The 21,688-nt window shown below is 35.7% G+C and overlaps 3 protein-coding genes across 4 annotated transcripts; 2 read left to right on the top strand and 1 right to left on the bottom strand.

The window, feature by feature from the left end:
• The first annotated feature begins 1,908 nt into the window (after positions 1-1,908).
• Positions 1,909-7,184, top strand: LOC132065797 (PH, RCC1 and FYVE domains-containing protein 1-like). Of its 2 annotated transcripts, none has more exons than XM_059459334.1 (6): positions 1,909-2,206; positions 2,843-2,904; positions 4,485-4,571; positions 5,850-5,939; positions 6,739-6,819; positions 6,966-7,184. In XM_059459334.1, exons 2-6 carry the CDS (start codon positions 2,851-2,853, stop codon positions 7,167-7,169), a joined length of 516 nt encoding a protein of 171 aa, XP_059315317.1. In that variant the 5' UTR covers positions 1,909-2,206; positions 2,843-2,850; the 3' UTR covers positions 7,170-7,184. The 2 variants fall into 2 exon arrangements, with proteins under 2 accessions (XP_059315317.1, XP_059315316.1); XM_059459333.1 differs by having other exon boundaries at positions 1,916-2,206; positions 2,615-2,904.
• LOC132062403 (PH, RCC1 and FYVE domains-containing protein 1-like) lies at positions 7,182-16,386 on the top strand. The gene is made up of 5 exons (XM_059454977.1): positions 7,182-7,189; positions 7,231-9,430; positions 13,466-13,612; positions 14,600-14,985; positions 15,856-16,386. The coding sequence occupies exons 1-5, from the start codon at positions 7,182-7,184 to the stop codon at positions 15,986-15,988; spliced, it is 2,874 nt and encodes a 957-aa protein (XP_059310960.1). The 3' UTR covers positions 15,989-16,386.
• Positions 16,387-17,762: 1,376 nt separating this feature from the next.
• Positions 17,763-21,409, bottom strand: LOC132065796 (uncharacterized). The gene is made up of 3 exons (XM_059459332.1): positions 21,222-21,409; positions 19,453-19,490; positions 17,763-18,016 (listed from the first exon to the last, which is right to left on the bottom strand). Exons 1-3 carry the CDS (start codon positions 21,292-21,294, stop codon positions 17,903-17,905), a joined length of 225 nt encoding a protein of 74 aa, XP_059315315.1. The 5' UTR covers positions 21,295-21,409; the 3' UTR covers positions 17,763-17,902.
• Between the last annotated feature and the right edge of the window lie 279 nt (positions 21,410-21,688).

The following is a 21,688-nucleotide window of genomic DNA, read 5'->3' as shown; positions in this document are numbered from 1 at the left end:
TATACAGTTAAGATACGCTAGGGGCCTTGTCCCAGTAAGTATGTTTTACAGTCCAAACTCATGTTAGAGGTTTCATAGACTAGTCAGTTATGTTATGTCAGATACTCAGAGTCGTTAGCCATCTTTGGCTCGTTATTTATGACAATCCGCATTTATGTCTTAAATCAGTATTTTCATAATTATTATGAAATCTCATGTTTGTTAAGGCTCATCATGGTTTAAGTTATACTGTGCTCATGTTTATGCCCCATGTTGATTCAGCAAGCCATGTGGTTCGCTGGTCACATGTAGTCAGGCACCGAGTGCCATCTTACGCCCAGGCCATGGTTCGGGCCATGACAATCTTAAACAAGAGAAATGGAAGCGTCCAAACAGAAGACACAAAAAGATCGCCCGTTATTGCTCCGTCTGACAAAGCAGCGACGATGGAGGTTGATAGCTATGGATCGACCCTCTCTTTCTCCTCGTCATCTTTGCTGCTTTCTAGCCAGAATCCATGGCTTTCTCATATCTGAGTGTATTTTATTTATGTATTTCGAAGGAGATTTGAGTGTATTCTTCATTTTGAGTGTAAATACAGTATATTTTTTGTATTTTCACATGTATTTATGTATTTCAAAGGAGATTTTTGTGTATTTTTGCCTATATTTTTTGAATTTTTATTGTTTGAATACATCCGAATTGAATACAATATAAAAGTAGCTACGAATGAATACAACCGAATATCCCTATATTTTTTGGATTTTTGTTATTTGAATACAACTGAATTGAATACCGTCGAACTGAATACAACGGAATGCATCCTATGGTGAGAATTAGTAACTACGAGCCGTAATTAGCTAACTATAGCTACGGCTTGTTAGAAGCGTCCAAGCTATAGTTGTTTATGTAAGTTTCTCTAAAAAGAAATACATCTCCCAACCTACTAACGTACATGATGAAGCTTTTTTACTTTTTTAAAGGTTAAAACTAGCATTACAAAAAATTATACCTTTTGTTATTGAAATCTTGTGCAAAAAATTAATAAACATAATCTCTAACAATATGATCTACTACTCAAATAATTAACGTTCGTAGATAATTATTATCTAAACCTGGAAACTTAATAGTGAACCTTTTGGAAGGATGTTGTTAGACTTTTTTGGAAGCTTCAATGACTTACCTGTTCCACCAATTTTTGTAATATTTGCTTTTGAATGATTTATTTTTGTAATTTATTTATTTTAGCACATGTTATTCTATTATTTAAAAAGTCAAAAAGATCAAATTTTAATAGTAGAAGCAAAAGTTTAAGTTTATAATTATTGATTAATATCATTTCACTTTTCCCCCTTCCTTCTGCCAGTGTTAAATCACACATGAGAGGTAAATAATTGTTAGTTTCATAATTGCCCTTTTATTTACCATGTATATTTTTCATTTGTGCTACCTTTTCTTCATTTTAGATATAGACGTACACCAGCCAAAGAATAAAATAATAAATGTTCCTGAAGAATACAAAATTAAGCTTATTTTCTAATAATTTTGCCTATTTATATTTTTCATTTGTGCTTCCTTTTCTTCATTTTAGATATAGGACGTACTATAAGTTTACTTACCATAAAAGAATAAAATAATAAATGTTCCTCTTCCCTTAAGACCTTGAGTTCAAATTTTGAGAATCAAGTTTTTTTGTTGAAAATGGATTGAAAGTTGCTTGTTTGGAGTTGCTCTACATTTTTTGATTTGGGGAGAAAATTAAACTAATGAATTTTTTTCGACTAAACTTTGAATAAGTCCAGCTAGGAAACTTGAGATACTACATGTCAAAAGCACAAAAAAAAAAAAACTTACTACGGCAAAGCAGCTGATTAAAGCATGGAGAGAAGGCGTTAAATGAACAACTGTGAAAGGAATTATTACTGATAAATCTTTCCAAAATCCTCCTCATGCTTTTTTCATCAAGATTTCCTCTTCAGAAACACTCGCCTCATCTATTTTCCCCTCCTAATATTCATGCAAAGTCCTCTTTTCCACCCTATATATATATATATAGGCAACACAAGCTACAAAACTATAAATTGCGAAATGAAAAACAATCAATGAAAAATGGGTTAAAGTCTTACAAAGTACAATATGGTCCTTTTCTCTACCACCGCCGCCCCCACACCCCAAGGAACATTATTTTTTTAACTGAAACTTTAATTTCCAAGCCAACATAAAAAAGGTCAAAAATTACTAATATTATTTTTTAATTCTGCATAGTCCACCTTAGTCCCTCCTCTCTCTTTCATCAATAGCACTTTTGTGGTGTGTTGTGTTTTGTTTCTGCAAATTTATAAAAAGTTTCAGATCAAACATTAGATTCTATTGCTTCACTTTACTCAGTTGATCTCTTCCTATACCAATCTTTATCTCAATTTTAGCTGAAAACCTCCAAAAATCATTGAAATCAGTGTATTTTTCTTTTTTGTAATTTTTTAACTATAAAGTCTCATTTTCAGTCGTTTTCCAAGTTTCAGCTATCTGGGGTGGGTTTATTTTTCTATATTTTTAAGACCCACTTTAGTTCTTGATTATTCACTTCACACCCAAAAAAAAAAAACGTTTCAACATTTTTTTTTTTTTTGAGCAGTTGCAAAAATAGCCAATTGGTGCAACTTCTGGGGCTATCAAGGATCATTTCAACCAGTAATTTTTCAGTCCATTTGGTGAATTTTAGGAATAATTTGTGTTGAGGTGATTGGAATTGTAATTTTTGTAAATGAATGGGAGGTGTTGGAGTTGAAAATGGTGTTCTTGAAAATTGGGGTTTAGAGATTTCAGGGCTAGTTTTGGTAATATTGTTTTTTGATGTGAATAGCTTATAGAATGAATTCAGATGTTAATCGTGCTGGTGGACAAGTGGAAAGGGATATTGAGCAGGTAAATTCATATAGTAGTAAATTTGCAGTTTTAATCCTTACTTGCAAATTGAAGTTTGTTGAGTATTATTATTTTTGTTCGGTACTACCCCCTCCGTCCCAATTTATGTGAAAGGTGTTTGACTGAGCACAGAGTTTAAGAATGAAAGAAAAGTTTTCTGAAACTTGTAGTCTAAAACAAGACATAGATATGACTTGCAGATTGAAGTTTGTTGAGTACCATTACTTTCACCATCCCATTTTAACTGTCGCTTTAGCTTAGAAAGTGATATAAGTAATTTTGCAGTTTTAGCCCTTACTTCTAGATTGAAGTTTGTTGAGTATTACTTCCTCCGTCTCATTTTAACTGTCGCTTTAGCTCAGAGATTATCCCAAAATAATTGTCGCTTTAGGAATTCAAGACTAAAGTTGGCAACGGTTTTCCAACTATACCCTTAACATTAAAGAAGGGAGTAGTTCTTTTTTAATACTGCTCAATCCTCAAAAAGCATCTAATAAATAGGGGTAAATTAGTAAACTTGTACTTTTAATCCTTATTTGCGGATTGAAGTTTGTTGGTATTATTGTTTTGTTCCATACTAGTATATTCTTTTTGTTACTATAAGCTGAGTCCAAATAGTTTTGGGGATTAAGGTATAGTTGATTGAATTGAATTTAGGGTGTGTTCGATACGAAGGAAAATGTTTTCCCTGAAAATAAGTGGGTTTCTTACTTATTTTCTTATGTTCGGTAAGTAAGCAAAAAATATTATCCTAAAAGGATTTGTATATGATTTAGACAAATACTATGAGAGGTGGTAAAGTTGTTGTCATGTGATCAGGAGGACCCTGCTAGTTTTGGATAGTAGCGTATATGATTTGTATTTGGTTATGATAAGCTGACCCTACTAGTTTTGGATAGTAGCGTAGTTTGATAGTATTTCGTTATTGATAAGCTCTGGAAACTTGGACAATGCCCTATTATTTTTAATATATATATGACTACTTTTTTTTTTTTTTTTTGGGACTTATGAGTATACGATAATAATTTTCCCTGTCTCCGCCTTTTTGCTTTTGTTTTGTAGTGTTAAAAGTATTTTTTGGCATTCTGTGGTGAGAATTCGTAATCAGTTTTGTCTTTATGGGGTGTAATGCCAATGAGTGATAAAAGAAAGCCTGTCTAATTGAGACAAAAATTCTGTAATGCTCATTTGATACATAGAATAGGAACGGTAATTAAGGTAATAATACTAGGATGTCAATTCAGACGAGTGATAAAAGAAAGCCTGTTTAATTGGGATAATAATTATGTAATGCTCATTTGATACATAGAATAAGGATGACACTTTAGGTAATAATACTAGGATAGCATTCTTGACAAAACAGTAAGCCCTAAAATTGCTAGAAAAGTAATTTAAAGGGTTGATTTTGGATAGCAAGAGCAATCAAGTCGAATTTTGTATTTTCAGCTTCCACCTAAGTAGAACTACTTCTGAAAATCGGGTTAGTATTGCTTGTTCCATTGTTTATTTATTAGGTTTGAAAACTGTCGACCTCTTTTAGCTTCTTTTCAGCTTATAATTACTTCTATGATTTACATCAGGCCATAACTGCTCTAAAGAAGGGTGCATACTTGCTCAAGTATGGGAGACGGGGGAAGCCGAAGTTTTGCCCCTTTCGGTTGTCAAATGTAAGTGTCAGTTCATATTTCTTTAGCCTATGGAATTTACTTTGTAATTGTATTATTACCCTGATTTTTCTATATATCGTCTAAGAATATTCTTGTAAGATTTCTCTATCATTTGTACTTATCGAAACAAAAAGACAAAAGATTTGTCTCTTATTTGTTGAGTGTAGCAATGAGGGTTGAGATACTATTTACTTTTTCCTTTTTTTTTTTTTTTTTCCAGTGAGGAATTTAATTCCTATAAAACATTAATAGGTTATACGTTTCTTGTTGTAATTTCCGTCTACAATCTCCAGATGATTTACAGTTGCTGAAGTTTGGGGAATCTTCAGCTTTATGTCTTACTGTATAGGTTACCCAAAATGTGTGTTGAAGCCTATCTATCTGAGAAACCCTTTAGGTTCTGACCGAGTTACCTAATAATCAGTTTACAAATGCTTACCATATCAGTTCCTTTGCCTTTCCTTTCCATCATTTAAATGTAGAAATACTAGATGGCACAAGGAGAATATGCATTATCAAGCATGAAAGTATGCATCAGGTGGTTCAGGCTCCTTAATCTTTCTGCTAATATGAAAGCAATATGTGATATCTGAATTGCCTTACACCAAAGAGAAGTAAAAATAGCACTCTATCCTATGCAGGATAATATTTAAAAGTCAAGTTACTAGCGAAATGCAGCGAAAGTTGGTAATCAGATTGTCTTTCCAAGTCCTACCCTTTCATGTTATCCAACAACCAAAACTTAGAAATCATTCATTTATGCTGAAATAAAATATATAATTTCCATAAACATATGCACCTAAAGTAGTGCTTTATTCAGGTATGCTGGTTTCTCACAACAGAAAGAGAACCAACCATTTTGAGAACTGTCCTTACTGTTTAACCGCAGCGTGTAGGTCAACATCATCAAATGCATTTATTCTTTGTTTCCTTCTTCCAAGTTGTCCCATAGTTAAGGTTTAACGCTTGATTTTGGCCATTTCTTTGTCTGTCATTGCTGATGACTTTGGTTGTAACATTAACTGTGTTTTCATAAGAGAGAGAGAGTCCGTGCTGCATAGATTGTTTATCTTTACCTTCTTTATTAGAAGTTGGATTTACTGTTGTATTACAATTAACCGAATTTGATTCCCTATGTTAAGTTAGTTTGAAGTCTGGACTTTACCTATCAAGAAAGTTAGCGTGAAGTCTGGACTACTTTGTGTCCTTTGAAATGTTGCGCTAATTGAGAATTAGGCAGTCTAAAAGCTTATTCTTAATTCTGGTTGCCCGTTGCAGGATGAGTCTGCTTTAATATGGTTTTCAGGTAAAGAGGAGAAACACCTGAAGCTAAGTCATGTGTCAAGAATAATATCTGGGCAGCGCACTGTAAGTTATCCCCTTGGTGAAAAGCCTATGTCTGTCTTGCAACTTTTTTCATTTGGTATCTCTATCTTACGAATGAATCCATCTGCTTATCTTTTTGAGTGGTATCGGTACAGGGGTGTGAGAACATTTCAGCATTCAGATCTCACCCGTGTTAATAGGAAAAAAAAAAAATGTGGTTCATTTCTCAGATTGGTATTGGCATCTTTTCATGGGCCTTAATACGTTTCTATTTCGGCAAATAAACCTTAGGTTTTTCTGTTATCCTGGTGCAAGAATCCTTGTTCTCTTTCCATTAGTGATCCCAAAGAAAAGAAGGTAGTAGTTCCTGTTCCTGTTTAGGCTTGTACATGACAGGCATAGCTTTAAGCGAGAGGCCCGGGGGGGGGGGGGGGGGGGGGGGGAGGACTTGAGTGGTGATATCTGATAAAGTCACTGAGAACCTATGTATTGTTCGTGAATAGTTATGATCTTGCTTTAGTTTTGTGCTAGACACGCTAGTCTCAGCAAATATTTTTATATCTTCTGTTCAATGTGGTAATGTAATAGTAATTTTTATAAACACTAAACTTAAAGATTAGATGGTGGAGAATGAATAGGACCAAGGTCCAAACACCGCTAAAGGAAGGTTGCCCACAAGCCTTAATTCATTTGATTAATTGTGCTGTATGAGTCTGCCAGTCTTCGTCTTTCTTGCCTTCTCCCCACACATACACACAGTATAACTAACAAGCATAACAAGGCAAAAATCTTGTTAGTAGGTTTTCACTGATCTGAATAATTGCTGCTGTTCTATTTCCAGCCAATTTTTCAAAGATACCCACGACCTGAGAAGGAGTATCAGTCATTTTCACTTATATACAATGATAGATCGCTGGATTTGGTAAGAGTTTCATTAGTAACAGCTGTATCTTTCCTTTAAAGAAAAAAAATTATTGTGATCTCTTGCTCTGTATTATTCCATTTTTGTCAGAAGTTGGTTCATGCACCAAACTCTTCTCACCTTTGCTTTTTGTTCTCTCTTCTTAGATATGTAAAGATAAAGATGAAGCGGAGGTTTGGTTTAGTGGTTTAAAGGCCTTAATATCTCGTGGGCACCAGAGGAAATGGAGAACAGAATCAAGGAGCGATGGAATTTCTTCCGGTGCTACTAGTCCTAGAACTTATACACGAAGAAGCTCTCCTCTGCATTCTCCTTTTAGTAGTGCTGATAGCTTGCAGAAGGTACTATAGCATCCACATGTCATGCATATGCAGATTAAATATCTCCTTTAATTTATTCATGTTGATAGAGTAAAAGTATTTTGGTTTCATTTATCTCCTCTGGGATATTGAATGATGAGATCCTATGTGTACTTCAGGATGGTGGTGATCAGCTTCGCCTTCATAGTCCATATGAAAGTCCTCCGAAAAATGGTCTAGATAAGGGATTTTCTGATGTAATTATGTATGATGTACCTCCCAAGGGTTTTTTCCCTTCAGATTCTGCTAGCGCTTCTGTTAATTCCTTGTCTTCTGGAGGTTCAGATAGTGTGCATGGTCAGATGAAGGGAATAGGGATGGATAATTTTAGAGTAAGCCTTTCAAGTGCAGTTAGCTCATCAAGTCAAGGTTCTGGTCATGATGATGGTGATGCCCTGGGAGATGTTTTTATCTGGGGGGAAGGCACTGGGGATGGTGTCCTAGGTGGTGGACCTCATCGAGTTAGCAGTTCTTTTGGTGCCAAATTAGATTCTTTGTTTCCCAAAGCTTTAGAATCTGCGGTGGTATTGGATGTTCAAAATATAGCTTGTGGTGGCCGACATGCAGCACTAGTGACAAAGCAAGGCGAGATTTTCTCTTGGGGTGAGGAATCGGGAGGTAGACTTGGGCATGGTATTGATTCTGATGTTCTGCATCCAAAGCTTATAGATTCACTCAGCCATACAAACATTGAGCTTGTTGCATGTGGTGAAAATCATACTTGTGCCGTAACACTCTCTGGAGACTTGTACACATGGGGTGACGGTGATTTTGGTCTTCTTGGGCATGGAAATGAAGTTAGTCATTGGGTCCCCAAAAGAGTAAATGGACCCTTAGAGGGCATACACGTCTCATATATCTCATGTGGGCCCTGGCATACTGCGGTGGTGACCTCTGCTGGTCAATTATTTACTTTTGGCGATGGTACTTTTGGTGTTCTTGGTCATGGAGACAGAAAATGTGTCTCTAAACCTAGGGAAGTGGAGTCTTTAAAGGGGCTCCGAACTGTACGAGCAGCTTGTGGGGTTTGGCATACTGCAGCGGTTGTTGAAGTCATGGTGGGAAGCTCAAGTTCAAGTAATTGTTCATCAGGAAAACTTTTTACTTGGGGAGATGGTGATAAAGGTAGACTTGGGCATGGTGACAGGGAGTCAAAACTTGTCCCTACCTGTGTTGCAGCTCTTGTCGAACCAAACTTTTGCCAGGTTTCATGTGGACACAGCTTGACAGTTGCATTGACGACTTCTGGTCATGTATATACAATGGGGAGTCCTGTATATGGCCAATTAGGTCATCACCAAGCTGATGGGAAGTTACCCCGTCGTGTTGAAGGCAGGTTGGCAAAGAGCTTTGTGGAGGAGATTGCTTGTGGAGCATATCATGTTGCTGTCTTGACTTCCCGAACTGAAGTTTACACATGGGGAAAGGGGGCAAATGGAAGATTGGGTCATGGGGATACTGACGACAGAAATTCTCCAACTTTAGTGGAAGCTTTAAAAGACAAGCAAGTCAAAAGTATTGCTTGTGGTACTAATTTCACTGCTGCTATTTGCCTTCATAAATGGGTGTCAGGGGTTGACCAATCCATGTGTTCAGGCTGTCGTCTTCCTTTTAACTTTAAAAGGAAACGCCACAACTGTTATAACTGTGGGCTTGTCTTTTGTCATTCATGTAGCAGCAAAAAATCAATGAGGGCATCAATGGCACCAAATCCCAATAAACCCTATCGTGTCTGTGACAACTGCTTCAGTAAATTGAAAAAAGCTATGGAAACCGATGCTTCTTCCCAGTCTTATATGAGTCGACGAGGAAGCATGAATCAGTCAGTAACTGATATGACAGACAAGGATACTAAGTTGGATACAAGGTCTCGAGCTCAGCTTGCTAGGTTTTCTTCAATGGAATCCTTCAAACAAGTAGAAAACCGTTTTTCCAAACAGAAGAAAAAACTTGAATTCAACAGCAGTCGTGTTTCACCTATTCCAAATGGTACCTCTCAGTGGGGAGCTCTCAACATTTCCAAGTCTCTTAATCCAGTATTTGGCTCCTCCAAGAAATTCTTTTCAGCTTCAGTTCCTGGATCAAGAATTGTTTCTCGAGCAACATCACCAATATCTAGACGGGCCAGTCCACCTCGTTCTACTACACCAACACCAACATTGGGTGGACTCACGTCTCCAAAGATTGTTTTGGACGATGCTAAAAGGACAAACGATGGCCTTAGCCAAGAGGTTATCAAATTAAGAGCACAGGTATGTCAATTGTCTAAGGAGCAGTCATCTACTTCTGATGCATTTTCCTCTCTTTGCTCCACATCATATGCTTTTTGCTGATGTGAATTAAAAAACAAATATTTGAGTTCTCCACGAATCTAAGTGTTTCTGGACACTTTCAGTAATGTGAAGTGTCAAACATTGGACTGGGGGCAAGAAATCCTCTAGAAATTCTAGGAACACCATATTAATAGCATCCATTGTGCTTGAGAAACTTGTCAAATAATGTTTTAGTACTTGTGGTCAAGGGTGAATGTTTATGTATAATCTTTTCATATGATGGTGAAAACTTCATCCAAGTTCATAATTATTACTTTCAAGGGATTACACGTGATAGTATGATTAAATGGAGCAGATCAGAGAATTTATTGAGGTGACATCGGAGAGTTATCTGTAATATGTCTTCTTGTACTGAGTTTTTAATAATTTTTTGAGTCTCCAGGTCACTGATGTTTTCTATAGGTACTATCTTGTGGAATGATACCCTTGTTGCTGCTTTGTACTATTGAACATGACATGCTAAAAACATAACCTAAAGGACAATCAACTGATCAAAATTGTAAGCGCCTAGAGATTAAACGAGAGTATTACTTGCAAGAGTGCATGACTGAAAGTTGGAATCCTTTACTCCTATAATGACTCTACTAGTCTGCTTCATTGTAGATTGTGGAGGATTACCTTTTAGAAGTCTTACACCTGCATAGAAATAGTATCTACATTTGAACCTGAAACTGAAGAGTTAAGTCACTGTCAAGGCTTGTGGTCTCTGTGAAAACATAGAACTAAGATTATCCGTAGGCATCGGGCATCCTTCATTTTCCAAAAAATGCCTATGAGGGCATCTCTGCAGCATCCTTGCCAACACCAGTTTTCTGGTTCTTTTATGTCAAGTGTCCACATATATTTGCGCAGATTAACTTGACCATAAGGAGTACAATTGTCATAGAAAATACGTTTTAGGACTTGTGATTGTAGTCAGTGGGGAAAAAAGGAGAAAGAAAAACGTACTTCATATCCTTGTGTTTTTTTTTTTTTTTGGAATAACCGTGGTGTCCGGGCCAGCTTGCGCGCTCCTTGACTTCATATCCTTTGTATCCTTTGTATTTGGCATGTAGCTTTATTTGGTAAATGCAAATTGTGGTGAAGATGGTTGAATTCCGTTCTTATAGCTATACACAGTTAGTATAGAGCCAATTAGTTACTAGCTTGTATGGAAATGTGTCTCTCATTCAGTTACTTATTTTAACGAAAATGTCTCTCGTCCAAATAATAACTAAACTAAAAAAGCACTTGTTATCAAAAATGAAAAAATTGAACTAAAAAAAGAAACAAAAAAGAGCGTCTCTCGTTCCTGTATGTATTAAAATGTATTAAAACAAAAAGAAGTTAAATAAAGAAAACTTTTAACCTACCTTTATCAAAAAAAAAAAAAAAAAAAAAAAAAAGTTAAATAAAGAAAACTTGTCTCTTTCCTATTCTGAAATGGAAAGAGGTGCAATATCTTGTATCAAGATCTTAAGTGATTTCTCAAATTTATCCTACTCGTCTTTATTTTCGTGCATTGCACGTTTATCCCATATGATAATTAGTACTAATTATTATAAGGATTTAGAAAAACAGGGACATGTGTATTTTAAAATGTTTCTCGTTTCTAATGTGAACTTGGCAAATTAGGAAATAAAAACTTGAAAACTTTGAAATAAATTTGCTGCTTTTATTATGTCACCATCAAGGAAATAGTGGAGTTTTTATTTATTAAAAAGTTACTGCATTATTTTTCTGTCTTTTTTACTTTTTAAGTTTGTTGAAGGATCTCTTTTCCAATGGAAGTTTAGCTTGCTTTGGAAGGAAAATGCTTGCATTAATTTTGATTTAAAATTTTACCTTATTTTTAGGTTAATTCAATTTAAGTTTCTTCATTTCACTTTATTTATTTATTTTACTTTCTCGAAGAAAGAACGGGAATCAGATCTCCACAGAGAGCATATGTGGAGTCTTTGGCTCAACATCATGTAACCACGAAACTAATTTCATTTTTTATTTTTTAATTTGGACGAAGAACAAGAAAAGGACTCCAGAAAAAAAAAGAAATTTTAGGGTCCCTAGGCCAACACCATGTAAAAATGTAGTTAATTTGGCATTAGAACTAAATTAAACCTTCAAAAACTTGTCCTAAGCATGATAAAAGGTGTGTGATGTCTAAATAATAAATTTGGCACTAGAACTAAATTAGATCTTTTTCTTTTTGAAATGGAAGAACTAAATTAGACCTTCGAAAAGCTTGTGCTAAGAATGATAATAGCTTAAAGCAACTAAAGCAAGTGCTTTAGGCCCCAAAATTTTAGGGCCCCAATTTTTCCTAATTAATTTATCTATGACTTTTTTAAAAGATTATTGTCATGATTCAAAATTTGGTACTTTATGACACAGCTAATTTCTTGTACGAAAGTTATATAATATTTGGGAGTGGTACGACGTATATATTCACTATTTTTTCTTCTAATAAGTGATGGAAAGTTTTAAAAGATAGTGTACCTAGTCTAACTCTTAAATCATTGATACAAATACCTCAGGAAAATTGTATCGGAAGTATTTAAAAAAGTCTAAGGCCTCTTAGTGAAGTTTAGCTTTAGGCCCCCAATCTTGTTGAGCCGCCCATGTGGGCGCATGATGTCTAAAGAATGAAATTTTTGTTTTACTTATTACTAAAAAAAGTCAAATAATGAATTTAAGGTAATAATGAAATTATGAATGCATTCTATGTACAAGTTTATCCAACATGGAATGCAGTACAAAGGGTAAAAAGGTCTATCAACATTTCGTGTAAAGCTTCATGTTTTATAATAGTATAGATAGATAAATACTGCCTTGACAAAAGAGACCTTGGTTTCTTTTTTGCCTTTCCGCTTTCTTCTTTATCTTTTTATGGGTTCTGGGGGAGGGTTAGAAGGGGCAAGAAGGGAATAATTGAGTCATGGACAGGTCAAGGCTTATCCCCATATTAAATGCAATTGGTTACAGTAAAAATGTAAGCCTGCTGGAAAGATGCGATTAAAGTCCATCAATGATCTATTTCTCTTCTGATTGAGTTTAGTCTCTCAGTCAAATGCCCTTTTCTGTAGAACTATGTATTTTGATGAGGTCCTCCAGTTCTGTGTACATCTTGTATGTGGAAATTTACAGTCGAATAAATATCAACCAAACAACTACGTCTCAATCCAGATCAAGTGGAATCAGCTAGTGAATCTTCTATATCCATTTTGTTCAATTCGGATCTATTACATTCCAACACCGTACAATCTGTCTTTTAGGCAAATTAGTGGTGTCTGTTCTAGCACACTTTTATCCTGACATACATATTAATTTAAATACCTACTAGTTGGTATCACTAATATGGATCCTGTATCTCCAATTTATTACGTTTAGAACTAAAAATGCTTTTGGGAGAACCTTCCTCTGAATGGTTTTTGGTCTAATTTTATCCCTTATGTCACTTTCAATCATCAAAATCAAATTATCACACCTAAAAGACCGGTACATAAGGAAGTTAACATAGGACATGACTAAACCTTCTCTGGGGACTTTCATTTCCATTGTGTTTTCAATTGTGCTACTTACCCCCTCGATTGGATAGGGTCCTTTGTAATCTTGTCCATATTCATTGTAATATCTTGCATTTCCACAACATTCATCCATGGATATGTTGGGCTTTAAGCCTCAATATTTACTCCTTTATAATTCCCTTGTCTTTCAACCATCCTATAAAATTTAATGTTCATCTTGTTAGTCATCTTTTATCCATAGAATTTTCAAAATCACTTTCCATTTCAGGTGCCTTTTTTAGTGTTGGGCTACATCTTAATTTATAATGCCATTCTCATGGAAGACTGAGTCTAGCATCTAAACTGTCTGTATTTACGCATCATGATTTTGTTGAAATTGAATCATCTGAATCAAATGAATGTACTATTAATTTCATTAAAAAAGCACTGTGTTGAACGATCTTCATCATAGGTGGAAAATCTCACGTGCAAGGCTCAACTTCAAGATATAGAACTGGAAAGAACTACTAAGCAGCTAAAGGAGGCAATAGCCATTGCTGGAGAAGAGACTGCCAAATGCAAAGCAGCAAAAGAAGTGATCAAGTCACTTACTGCTCAGGTAACCTGCTTTAAAAATTTTGGTCAAACAGTTGCTCACATTTACTATGAAATACATGTCCGTCGGAATGAGTTTCTCAGAGCAAATTGTTTCGATTTTGACTTAGTGAAATGCTCCTTGTCAAAAAACTTAGTGAAATGCCACGTCTATTACAACCATGAATGTATTCTACTAAACTTTTAAAAGTGGATTAGAAAAATAAAGCTTTAATTTACTGTAACAAATTATAACTGCTTAATTTATTATGTTTTCTTTCAAGTAGGATACATATATGTATAGGTCTAGGATTTTTATACAGTCGTCTTATATATAAATAAGTTAATTTTGGTACAATTAAGTATGTCGTTCTCATTGCTCAGAATATTTCTCTGTTTTGGTCGATATGAGAGTTTATGTTTTCTTTTGTCATTGCGTTATCAGTTGTGCTAAATAAACCTAATAATGCATATTTTTCTTTTTGTGTCTTGTGTTATAACTGTTTGTTCATCTTGGAGCATTCCAGCTAATAATTGTCAGAAAAAGGAGTTTGCTTGTCCCAAACAGAGAGGAAAAAACAGATGTCTACAATTAAATGAACATTTTCTGCAGTATATCTTAAATTTGCGAGTGTATTTTGGACCATGAAATATGTGTAGCACTTAGGCCTTAGCCCACTTTTCGCCACAATTCTTGGACTCTTCTTCCACGATGGCATCTTCTTGATTTCCCATTGAAGCCCATCAACCTTGGCTTGCAACTCCTTAGTCCTTAGCTTGAGACCTTGATGGTGGTCTTCTTAGGGCTTCTATAGCTTCATCCTTGCCCATGGAGCTATCACTGGTGGTCAGGTTATGTGCCATCGTTCGCGAGTATCCTTTAAGTGCAATATTTTTGTTGCCCTTTTTTGATGAAGATGAAGATGATTTCTTGAACTCATATTTTCTGCTGACCTGCCTTTCATTAGCTTCTGTTGCTGATAGTCTGTTTTGTTGTCTTTATCTTTCATAGCTGAAGGAAATGGCTGAGAGGTTGCCAGTAGGTGCTTCCCGGAGCATCAAATCTCCTACATCTTTATCCTCGGGTTCCAATATTACCGCCAGTGACATACCAAATGGCTGTATTGACCGAGTTCATAGTCAACTAACTTTCCAAGATGTGGAGTCAAATGTATCTAACAGTCAACTGCTTCCCAATGGATCAAGCAATGCCAGTAATCGCAATGCTGTTCAAAACAGACAAGCGTTTCCAGAACCAACGACAAGAAATGGGGCCAGAACAAAAGAAGGTGATTCTCGTAATGAGAATGAATGGGTCGAACAAGATGAACCAGGTGTATATATTACACTTACCTCCTTACCTGGAGGTGTCAAAGATCTTAAACGTGTTCGCTTCAGGTATGTTAACTGTGGCTTTAGGTCATTAAATTTGATGGAATTTTATCCTCTGCATTATTCTTGTTGAAGTAAATGATCTCCCCCTAATTATCTATTTTTGCCGGCAATTACTTGTCAATTTCTGTGAGCACATTTTAATGATTATGATTAGGCTATCTCTCTGTTATAGTGATCCATCCCTCTTTAAGAATAATTTGGGTAGGAATGTCTCCTATCCTTGGACTGGTTCCTAATTTTTCGAAAAATTATTTATAGTTTGATGCAGAAGATCTAATTTTAGTTTGTTTACAAGATCCTTCATGTATTCAGTTCTTCTGCACGAGGCTGTCAACTATATGCTTCTATGTTGGTTGTCTGTGGATCTCCCATTTCTGCTACTCGACATTATCAAAACTGTCTTAAAATTTAGATATCATAAATACAGTTGTATGGTCAGTGAGGATTTGTATAGCCAACTCCAACTAGCTTGGGACTGAGGCGGTTGTTCTTGTACAATGGATGTATTTCTGTCGAGATTTGTATACCCATGTAGGAATAAGTTTTGAGATCTTAGAGACGTTCTAGTTCCAGATGATCCCTATTTTTCCTTAAAAGACAAATCATTTAGCATTGGAGTGGTATTAGTCTGAACAGAGTAGAATGCATACAGATAACAGATTCATATTAGCCGACCCACAATGTTTTGGATTGAGGCATAGTTGATTGATTGAGATTTCATTTCTAGAATCTTGCCCAAAGAAAAACCTTTTTTTTGTGCACGTTGAAATAATCGATGGGTGATTACAATGACATTCTGTGTTTGAATGCTTTAAGTTGCATATAGTCACTTTTCCACTGGGAATCAAAAGACTGATGTGTGTTAAAATGCAGTCGAAAACGGTTTAGCGAGAAACAAGCTGAACAGTGGTGGCAAGAGAATCGTGCAAGAGTTTATGAGCAGTATAACGTGCGCATGGGGGACAAGTCAAGTGTTGGCACTGTAAGCGAGGACTTACCACATTGAAACATGCTAATAGATTTGTAAGTGATTTTTCTTTTCTTGACCTCTTCTTTTTCTTCCCTGCCGGAAATCTGCTGTATGGGGAAGATCATATTCATCACTTAGCTTGGCTTCTCAAATTTGTGGGGTGGTAGCAGGGTTTGCCATAAAAAGAACTAGGAGTAGAGGTTTGCTTTGTAAGTTTTCGTTAGCTTTTTCTTTTTCTTTTTATGGCTTGACCTGTTCTTTTACATTTATCTTTTTTTTCCATTTTCCCCCTCCATAATGGTGTTTGTGGGGAATTGAGGGTGAGAGATGTAAAGTTTTAGTAGGCTGCTTGCTCTATATTGGGAGTAGCTTCCTTGTAAATTTCCAACGTAAATGCATCTTCAGATATCAAATCCCTACCGTTTCTACATTCAGTTTCTGCTGCAAGTGACTACGGTAGTACAATTACTTAAATACTTGTTTGTCTTTCTTTCTCTCAACTAGTTGAGGCATGCAATCTTTAATTTTTCTTTTTTCCTTCATAACCGGAATGTCCTCGAGGACCAATTGGCTCACGATTCGAAGCTCAGTGGACCATAGCCCGCCTCTCTGCCCTGCTTCACTTAAATACCAAGTGTTTTATTCATAGTAGGTTCAAACTCGTAACGTGCACCTAACCTATACATCAAGCAGTTCTATGGCGATGATTATTGTTTGTCCAAAAGTAACTACTATTGAGTGGTAACTCATGTAATGTAAGGTGCTTGCAAGTGACGGGTGACTGCTTTTATTAACAAAAGCAAACAAAGGAAAAACTGAAAGTTCCAGAGAGAAAGAAGCATGCCATCAATTCTCTCGTGTTAGAGAAAATTGTGTTAGAGAAAATTGTACGCTAATATACAGGCTGCTTGTTTAACAATTTAAATATAAATTTGAGTTTGCCCTCTTGATTTTACGGTTAAGTCGACCTAAAAATGACAGGACAATTGAGGATGAACTTAGAACCCAGAAATTCGATAAATAGTCTTATTTAAGTTGATCAACGTGAAGCGGTGAACGATGTAATTCTAAGCAAAAGTTCAAAAGTCTTAACTTTAAGTTGCTCTCTAAACATACGTGGATGATCATTTAAAACGAAAACCACAGTGAAAAAAAGTTGGTCACTAATCAGGAAACAAAAACAACAACAAAAGAAAGGGGGAAAAAACGTGCCCCTCTTCTCTTTTTAACCTTAGCTGCATATGTAAGAGAAAAACGGAGAACAAAGAACAACCCTTTAACTGACGGATAAGTGGACATTATTTTGGAATTCTTTTTGTGAATCTTAAATCTACACGTTAGTGGTTACTTCTCAATTGCAAGGGTTAAAAAAAAGGTAAGGACCTGAATTTCTATAGACCTCTATTTTGAATTTTTTTTATTTTTACTAGCTTTAAAGACTTCCCTGCTTTATCCTTTCAACTATAATTTGTACATATCACTCATCGATTTCAGCTGAATAGCATAATAAAATGTAATCACATATCCAAATCCTCCGTCTGTTCATTTAACTAGTTAGAAGTTAAAACTCAAGCACTTACATGTTCCCCGCCGAAGAACAAAATATACAATTGAACGTTCCATTAAAACCTGTCTAAAGTTCAAAATCAGGCTTTCAATAAAATCATGGATTTATCATTCGAAAATGCTACAAAGTTTTTATTTCTCCTTCCCTTGGTTTTCTTTTTTTATGTTTATTGTTACATGATGGGGAAACGGAAATGAGGGTACCACCATAGCCACTGAGCCATAAACTTGCAGCTGAAAGGTAAGAGAAAAACTCAATATTGAATCACCAATTCAAACATCACCACTTTACTTAAATATATTGGAATTGCACAAGCATGTAATTCTGATGACAATAATTCAATTCCACGCTAAAAAAGTTCAACTCAGCTAGCAAAGATATGCTTAGTAAGACTTTCCACAGTGTATCAAGCTTCCAGCACCCAAGAAGAGACCAAAAATGGCTGCACTTCCCAATGTAGTTTGTCCAATGTATCTGATTTTCAGAAGGCCAGGCACCTGCAATTTCCATTTAGTTCATTTTGTAATTAGGCCGATACATTCAAGCAAACTACATTGGTAACAAGTCCAGAATTGTTAATCTATAACACTAGTGTTCGGGACTTCGGGTAAACTTGCGCGCACCTCGACATTCCATTGGGACCTGCTACCTCCCACCAGCTCAGGTAACGAGGTAACTCTATCCACCAAGGCAAGACTTATGTAGATGGAAGAAATCACTTAACTTTTTTCGCTATCCCACAATAATAGTCTATATATTACACAACAAATGAGAATGCCTGCCCATTCGTCTACTGCACCTCCCCCTCCCCTTCCCAAAAGAAAGGGAAAGTGAAAGAATAGCAAAAGCAAGCATTTATCAAGCATCACTACAATGAGGGAGTTTTTTCTTTAGACCAAGATGGATCATAAAAGGAAAGGAAAAAGTCAGTGCATAAACAGGACTCTCAATGCCCTCAATTTTTTTTATATAACTTACACATGTGAAATGTCCATCACAGGCCTCTCTCTCATTTACCAGATTTTTTTTGATCTTTCAGTAACATGTAAAATATTTCCAACTTTTCAGGAAGGAACTAACATCACAGGAAATTATCATAGACCCCAATGAGACAAAAATTACAAGTCTGTATGCTTTGCTTGTCAACATTTTCAGCCTCTAAATAGTAAACACTAGAAGAGCTATCTCCGTCATCATCTACTTAAATTAATTATTCAAACTGGCTAACGCGTTGGTAAATGGAGATGAGCTTTGGATTAAAAAGGGCAAGGCAGCTAGAACTTTGCATAAAAACTTGACAGTTTTGTTGGAAAGATTAAACAGAAGAGACCGGCTTTTTCTTGAGAAAACGTAAAACACTAGCATCAACGAAACAACTCGTCCATGTCAACATCTTGCACTGCATTGAAAGTAGGGAAGCAAGCTACAACTCTTGGATAATTCTTAATATGCGTCGCTGAGTTAATAGGCGTCATAGCAAAAAAAGTTCAAGGTAGGTTGCTCAATAAAACGGGACCTACTGTTATATAGATCATAACAGAAGCTAACTTTTTGACAGAGACGGGAATCCCAAAGGCGAACTGCCCATAAATGGACCAAAAAAAGCCATTGGTGAACTGCCCATTTTGGGGGCGGACTCTAAATATTTAGGTAACCAGTCAACCAAAATTGAATTTAAGATCCACAATCTGGAGATCTCGGAACCGTTCAGAGAGTCAAGACCTTTACACTAGATCATTCCCAGGTCAAAATGTGCTGCTAAACAATATCATGCATTGAGATCAGATAACAAAGGGCAGGCTAGCTAACCACTGCCCGCAAGATACATATAGCTATTCTCTATACTGCTATAAATTCAACAATGAAAGAACAAAGGCAACAATAGTAACTTGTTTTCAACAGATCAAGAAACTAGAGAGAGAGAGAACTTTACCTTGAACCTAACAGCCTCATAAGTCCCATATACAGCACCTACAAATAAATACATGCATCAGATGCACAGCCAATTTACTAAATACATTGAGAACATTCAATCTAGATACTAATGTCAGATCTTATTGTTTTTCGGATTGCAATCATCGTTGTCAGATAGTATTAATATCATTTCCAACTGAGACAAATGTGCTGAGAGTGAAGATATGACTAAGAGCCCGTTTGGATTGGCTTATAAGTTGCTTATAAGCTGTTTTCAGCTTTTTTGAGTGTTTGGCTGGCCAGCTTAAAGTCATTTTGTGCTTAAAATAAGCTCAAAAAAAATAATTGAGCCCATTTGACTTAGCTTATCTAAAGCAACTTATAAGCTGAAAACAGCTTATAAGCCAAAAAAAATAAGTTAGACTACCCCAACTTATTTTTTTTAGCTTATAAGCTGCAAACAGCTTATAGGCATAAGCCCATCCAAACAGCCTCTAAGTAGTTAACGAGGTATCTTTCACTGATGGCATCACTAAGTCAAGATGGATCTTCAGACATGAACCTAAAGAAGGTAAGAACAAACTCCAAGCTTTAAAAATTCAAACTTCCCTATCACAGGATTACCAATCAGCCAAAAGAAAGAGATTTAGATAATTAAAGAAAATCAAAACAGCACTGTCACATCTTCGCAACTGTATGCTGTAAAGTCAGTCAAAAGAGACTGGGCTACCTAGGAGCTTGGAATTTGGATACTACTAAAAGCAAAGGCTTAAAACATGGAATTACTTCAACATCTGTCAAAGCTGATGACCTTTGCCAGCACTAATAGAGACTTCAAAAATACTCTACTAGACTTGTACATAACCGCCGTAGAGGTAAAATAATACATTTGTTGTGTTGCTGCCATAACATTGATCCAGATCATCAAAAGAATTAGAGCTTATTTTTCAACTATTTTCATGCTTGAGTCAAAAAATTCATAAAGCATCGACCCAGTCCAACAAAAAAACCCAGTTAATTAAGAATTAGAGCTTATCTTCCCACCATTTTTCACCTGAAGCCAAAGAAAATGGAGGTTATTTATCAAAGGGGCCTCTATTACAAAGCTCACCAATAACCGAAAAGTTTTTATCTTTCCACTTGAAGAGCCTAAAAAAAGAGTTTTAGTTCATTCTTTGCCCATAAAAGAAAAGAAAAAAGAAATATCTAACAGATAACAAATTATAGACATAACCCATGAAACAAGTCTCTTAACAAGAACAATTTTTAGGAATATATTAGAACCAACAGCAAGCTTGAACAAATAAAAACAACAGAAAATAATTGGGTAGTAGGGTTTAAACAAGAAGGAAAAAGGGTCTCTACTACAAACAGTTACCAAGCTCACCAATAACTGAAAAAAAAAAAAAAAAAAGATCTTTCCACATGAAGAGCCTAACTTACAGAGTTTTCATTCATTCTTTTGCCCATAAAAGAAAAAGAAAAAGGATATATATTAAACATTCTAATAAATTGTAGACATAACCCATCAAACAGGTCTAGTATAAAAAAGAACAAATTTTTGGGTACATATAGAAAATGATTGGGTAGTAGGGTTTAAGCAAGAAGGGGTATTAGTAGGATAGCAAGAAATAGTAACTACAACAAAATAATCGAGTTACAAGACACAACAGATAGTAACAGAAATCGAAAAAACAAGAAACTACAAGATAAACAAGTAAGCTTGATTTAAAAAAAGAAAATCAAGAACCAACAGAAAAATGATTGGGTATTTAGGGTTTGTTTTACCAACAGCGCCACCAACAGCGCCGCCAACAGCAACACCAGCAGTAACTCTTGCTAGACAACTATCTCTTCCCATTTTTTGTCTTCTCAAATGGGCAATGAATAAGTCTCGTTTTGTAAGAGCAGCAACAAATGATGTTCCAATTTGGTGACTCTGCGCCACGATATATGTAAAACCTTATTGCTAGTGCCTTGGTACACAATTCTCAATTACTCACTTAATTAACTTTGCATTTATATTCATAGTTATTATACATAAATACTATACCAAATTTATTTATATAATAAAAAAATTGTTCGACTAAGTGGATTGAATAGGGGCGGATCGCACAGTGAAATGATACTGCAGAGGGGCTTTTATAGGTTAATAACCTTGGCAAGGAGGTTGTCCAACTCTGCAATAAAAAAAAAAAGCCCTAACGCCACCTCGGCTTATGCACACAAACGACCATCGGCCCTCGAATTTGAAC

The sequence above is a fragment of the Lycium ferocissimum genome, chromosome 7 (assembly GCF_029784015.1).
Source record: "Lycium ferocissimum isolate CSIRO_LF1 chromosome 7, AGI_CSIRO_Lferr_CH_V1, whole genome shotgun sequence".
Lineage (NCBI taxonomy): Eukaryota > Viridiplantae > Streptophyta > Magnoliopsida > Solanales > Solanaceae > Lycium > Lycium ferocissimum.
Note: the sequence above shows the minus strand (reverse complement) of the source record. Positions and strands in the feature narration are given on the sequence as shown.